This window comes from Orycteropus afer, unplaced genomic scaffold (assembly GCF_000298275.1).
Source record: "Orycteropus afer afer isolate SDZICR_OR568_19922 unplaced genomic scaffold, OryAfe1.0 scaffold00099, whole genome shotgun sequence".
NCBI classification, from domain to species: domain Eukaryota; kingdom Metazoa; phylum Chordata; class Mammalia; order Tubulidentata; family Orycteropodidae; genus Orycteropus; species Orycteropus afer.
In genome coordinates this window covers 894,977-900,190 of record NW_006921686.1, presented here as the reverse complement: position 1 = coordinate 900,190, position 5,214 = coordinate 894,977, and the positions used below count along the sequence as shown (strand labels likewise).

General features: G+C 59.0%; 2 protein-coding genes across 2 annotated transcripts in view; one reads left to right on the top strand and one right to left on the bottom strand.

Moving 5' to 3' along the window:
* The window catches only part of BCL2L12 (BCL2 like 12), a 9,722-nt gene extending 8,669 nt beyond the window's left edge, over positions 1-1,053 (bottom strand). Inside the window, exons 1-2 of the mRNA XM_007943016.1 lie at positions 955-1,053; positions 121-235 (exon numbers count right to left, since the gene is read on the bottom strand). Coding sequence (XP_007941207.1) covers positions 121-227 — 107 coding nt within the window. The 5' untranslated portion in view covers positions 228-235; positions 955-1,053. The remainder of the gene's footprint in view (positions 1-120; positions 236-954) is intronic.
* A 1,024-nt stretch (positions 1,054-2,077) lies between these two features.
* IRF3 (interferon regulatory factor 3) overlaps positions 2,078-5,214 on the top strand; it is a 4,502-nt gene continuing 1,365 nt past the window's right edge. The window contains exons 1-5 of the mRNA XM_007942848.1: positions 2,078-2,242; positions 2,954-3,125; positions 3,225-3,295; positions 4,053-4,245; positions 4,349-4,729. Coding sequence (XP_007941039.1) covers positions 2,078-2,242; positions 2,954-3,125; positions 3,225-3,295; positions 4,053-4,245; positions 4,349-4,729 — 982 coding nt within the window. The remainder of the gene's footprint in view (positions 2,243-2,953; positions 3,126-3,224; positions 3,296-4,052; positions 4,246-4,348; positions 4,730-5,214) is intronic.

Sequence of the window (5,214 nt, the reverse complement as noted above, 5' to 3'; positions counted from 1 at the left end):
GGGACAGGGGACAAAGTCAGCATAAATGAAGGCAAGGGAAAAGACAAGACAGGGAGCAAGAGTCAGTAAGGGCCTCGCCCCAAATGCAGGCCCCTGGGGGAGGAGGGCAACCCTTCTTACCTGGGTGGGATTGTAATGGGGGACCCGGCGGCTTCACTCCGCCTCAGGAAGGCTGCTAGGACCCTCAGCGTGTCCTCCCGCAGCCCCAGCTCCTCTGAGCCTGCCATGAGGCCACCTGTGAGAGAGGAGGCTGGGGGCTGGACCCCAGGATTCAGAGGGAAAAGGACGCTTGGTGCCCAAACTCTTAGTGTCTGAATGAGGAGGGGGCTGGGGGCTTGGGTTCCTGAGACCCCCAAGGGAGAAAGGGGCTGAAGGCCTGGGCTCTGGAGGGAGAAGGGAGCTTGGAACCAGTCCTCTGGGACCCTGGGCCAGGAGGGGGCTGGGGGCCAAACACTCAGTCTGATGGAAGATGGAGCTCGGAGCCCAGCTTCCTGGGTCTCTGGGAGGAGGGGTCTGGGTGAGGAGGTCTGGGGGTCCACGACTACTAGGTCTCAGGAAGGAGGGGGCTGGGGACTTGGGGCTTCTGGGTCTGGGTGAGAAGGATGGGGACCGGGACTCCTAGGTCTGAGGGCAGAGGGAGTTGGGGCCTCGGAGGTCCTCGTGGGTGAAGTGGGCTCCAACTCCTGGATTCTGAAGCAGACATGAACCAAGCTATGGACTCCTTAGAGGATCAGGGACTACCAGTCCCAGCAGCTTTGACGGCACATATCCCCCTTCAGTTTGCTTTTTCTCACCGCGTAGCCTGCTGGGAGTAGTAGTTCCACTAGGATTCATTCTGGATTCCTGGGGACCCCGGGACGCTTGGGTGTTGGAAAACCGGGGCTAGGGTCCCGGTCCTGGGCCCTGCCCCCTCCTCTTCCCTGCTCGCCCCGCCCTTACTAACACCTCGCTTACCTGGCCCCGGGCTCTGGCCCCGCCTCCGCCACCTCCTTCACTGGACGCGTGCAAACTTCTCTGTAAAAGTTCAACTTTCCCGCGCCTGCGCACTGGGCCTGGTTGTTGACTTCCCAGACGAGGCGGGGCGCTGCCCTCTGGCCGAATTGATTCGTGGAGTTCCCAGCATGCCTGGACCCGGAAAGCCTTAAAAGGACATGGGCGAGGGCTACAGGCTGACCGGACTGCTCTTTTTGCCCTGGAGCCTGGCACTCAAATGCAGGTAAAGTGTTCCTTTCAAGACGTCAACGGAAAGGAAAGCCCCACCGCTTTCGAATTCAACTGACAGGAAGGGGGTGCACGGTTTTGAGTTCAAGAGCTACCCGGATCCCGAAGACAGAGGGTCCCGTGTACCCTGAGCGCTGAGAAGACCATCGACGTAGGTAACGCGGAAGAGCTGGGGACAGAGTTGGTGCCATCTGGGAGAGAGGAACGGGGGAAAGTACTGGTAGAGCTGAGGGTGGCTGGGTTCTAGAGCGGAGCCACGTGGGTGCTGCTGGACGTGGGCAGGAGAGAGCGGTGTACACGGGTAGAAGGGAGGCAGGCGTCTACACTGGGGGTCTAGAGGGGGAGACGGTGTGCTTTGCAAATGGGAGGAAGTCCACGCTAGAAAGTGGGGGCGTGCCCTGGAGGAGAGAGCCTGAGTTGTGCATGGAGGTCCACAGTGGAATGGGGGGGAGAGGGTCTTTGGGGCGTGAACTACGGAGCGGGATCCAGACCAGGGTAGCTGTGCAGGTAGAGATTCACACTGGAGTAGCAGCCGCACTGAAATAACGAGGAAGGATGGCTTCTACCCTGGAAGTGTGGAGGGAGGGGTTTATAATGGAAGAAAGAAGGATCCACACTGGATGAATTTAGAGGGTAGATGGACTGCATTGAACGATTCAGGCACGGAAGGGCGTCCTCACTGAATTGGGGAGCTGCTCTGAGGAATGGGAGGTGGTCTGTGGGGCCGCTGAGCGCCAGCAGATGAGGTAGGTTTGCACCTCAAGAACCTGCGGGTGAGGGGTTTGCGCCGTGGAGAGGGAGGCCTAGCTGGGCCGGGGAGGTTTCACGCGCCGAGGAACTGCCCACAGGTTCGAGCATGGGGACCCAAAAGCCGCGGATTCTGCCCTGGCTCATTTCGCAACTGGACATGGGGCAGATGGAAGGTGTTGCCTGGGTAGACGAGAAACATACGCGCTTCCGCATCCCTTGGAAGCACCGCCTACGGCAGGATACGCAGCAGGAGGACTTCCGCATCTTCCAGGTGCTTGGGTCCAGGAAGGCGAAAGTCAAGAGTTGCGCGCCTGGCGGGAAGGGCTGTGAGGGGCGTGGCCGGGGCGGGATTAGCATGCGTGGAGCCGACCTGTGTGCGTGTTTGGGGCTGGGGCTGGGCGGAGCTAGGGGAGAGGGGCGGGGTTAGCATGACAGATGGCCTGACCGCAGGCAGTGTGCAGAGTGAGAACAGCATGTGAGGGCGGAGCCTGCACAGACTTAAAAGCCCTGTAGGTGGAGGTGGGCGGAGTTAAGTCGATAGAGGGCCAGGTGGTAACCCCCAGGTTCAGGGGATAGAGCCTGGAAGGTGGGATTAGAACACCGAGAACAAGCACCCTGGAGGCTGGGGACGGACTCTTGGTTGCATAATTTTGGGTGTGGGGTTCACTGCCCCAAAGCTGTCTTAGTTACTACCAAGTTAGGATACACCTGTGGTGTAGGCGGAGTTAGAGTGTGAGGGGGTGGGGTTATTACAAAGGGCATCCTGGGACAGGTGGTGGGTGAGTTGAAAAGTACCGTAGCACCTGGGAAGGCTGGGTTAGGAAGCAAAAGTTTTGGGTCTTTGCAGGGTAGGTCTTGGGGCATGAAGAATTAGAGTTTGGGAGTAGAGACTTATTCAAGTAGCACATGCTAGGGAGACGGTTAAGTGTGGAGTCCCCAGGGGTGAGATCAAAGTCGTCTCCCCTCTCCTGGCTCCCCCCAGGCCTGGGCTGAGGTCAGTGGCGCCTACAATCCCGAGAAGGATAGGCCAGACCCACCTACCTGGAAGAGGAATTTCCGGTCCGCTTTGAACCGGAAGGAGGTGTTGCGTGTAGCCGACGACCGGAGCAAGGACCCTCTTGACCCGCACAAGATCTATGAGTTTGTGACGCCAGGTGTGGAGCAGTGGGCCTTCGCGTGGGAGAGTGGGATGGGGGTGGGGAGCTGACACCCCTTCTGGGCTCAGAGCTGTTTTTTTTTTTTTTTTTTGACAGGGGTTAAGGACTTTCTGGATTTGGACACCTCTCCAGACACCAATGACAGGGGTAGTGCCTCTGACACCCAGGTCAGACAGAATGCACCCCTGCCCTTCTGTTCCCCTCCCTTCTCTCTATCCCCATGGGCCTATTTGAGGCTCATCCTGGTCCAGCTTCCTCTCCTGGCCCCCATTCTGTCCCCTCTACTCTGTCCCCTGCTTGACCCAGTGCTGAGGCCATCCCTCCACTACTCATACATGTCCCATAGCTTGCCAGTATCTCGGGAGAAAAGGCAGCGTTTTCCCTAGGAACCAAAGGCCTCAGAAACCCACTTGGGCATCCTTCTACCCTTGGGAGATCAGAGCTCCCTGACAGGATCGCGCTGATGCCCTGTGCCAGGGACGGACCCTTCCTAGCTTCTGTTTTTTTACCTTTGCCAAGGTCTTGCCAGATCTTCAGGATGCAATGAGCCCCTCCTTCCCCAGGACCATTGCTGGGGCTGAGCGCCACCCAGTGACCCCGTGACAAAGGGGCATGGTCCTCCTAAGGGTTCCTAGGCTGTCATCTTTGTGGGGAGCAGATCTCCAGATCTTCCTCCCACGGACCCCCGAGGTGGGTCGGCCGACCCTTCGGTCAGCGGCCGAGCGCGTGACCATGAGTGTCACCAGGCCCATCACAGTACCTGGCATGTGCCTTGCTGTCAGTGGCCATGGCTGCCTCTGCCATCAGGCTGGGAGACCCTTGAGGGCCAGGCTCCGTCTGGCTCTCCTCTGTGTCCCGACGTGGCCAAGCACAGAGCCTGTTCTGGTAACAGCTACACAAACACCTGACTTCTTTTCCCCTCAGGAAGACATTCTGGAGGAGTTACTAGGTGACATGGTCTTGGCCCCCATCCCAGATGGGGGGGCCTTGGGCCTGCCTGTGGCCGCTGAGCAAGCCCCTCAGCTATCGCTGAACCCCAGCGCAGACATCTTTTCTCTCTGCCCAAACGTGGCACCCTCAGAAAACCCACTGAAGCAGCTGTTGGTCCCGGAGGATGGTGGGTGCCAGCCGTGGAGTGGGAGGGGCCGGAGCGGGGGCCACAGACCCCCTGACACGCAATCTCTCTCTCGCCCTTCGTGCTGCCCACTGCCTCGGCTCAGAATGGGAGTTTGAGCTGACTGCCTTTTACCGTGGCCGCCAAGCCTTCCAGCAGACTCTCTTCTGTCCCGGGGGCCTGCGGCTGGTGGGGTCAGAAGCAGCAGACAGAACGCTTCCTGGGCAGCCTGTGATGCTGCCCGACCCCGAGGTGCTTCTGACCGACAGGGTGGCCGTGCGCTATGTGAGACATGTGCTTAGCTCCCTGGGTGGGGGTCTCACGCTGTGGAGGGCAGGGTGTCAGCTCTGGGCCCGGAGGCTGGGGCATTGCCACACCTTCTGGGCTGTGGGCGAGGAGCTACTCCCCGACAGTATCCACGGGCCGGACGGCGAGGTCCCCAAGGACGTTGGAGGAGTTGTGTTCGACCTGGAACCCTTCATAAAGGGTGAGTGAATCGGAGGCCTAGCTGCGGGGCCCGAGACCTTTGGGGTCCAGCAGTGTGGGATTGAATGGATTCAGCCCTGTGGCCCTACTTGCTGTGTGTCCTGGGACAGAGGAGCTGACTGCTCTGGACCCGTGTCCTCTCGCTGAGCCCAATGTACAGACAGTGTCACTTTCATTATCCTGAGTATTCATTAATGCAGTTGACAAGCTGGCAGGCGAGAGAGATCTGTGAGGCTTTGCTTTCTGATGGAACTTCCTGTGGTGGTGGCAAAGCTCTCTGTGGTGCCTGGTATGGTACCTGCAGCTGCGTGTGGCCACTGAGGGTTAGTGCAACTACAGGCGGGAGTTTTGATCTTATTTTATCTTGACTAAGTCAAGTTTAGAGTTAAGCAACAATGGTTATGCAAGGACTTTGGTGGTGCATTGGGTAAGTGCTCGGTTGCTAACCGAAAGGTTGGTGGTTCAAACCCACCAGACACGCTCCAC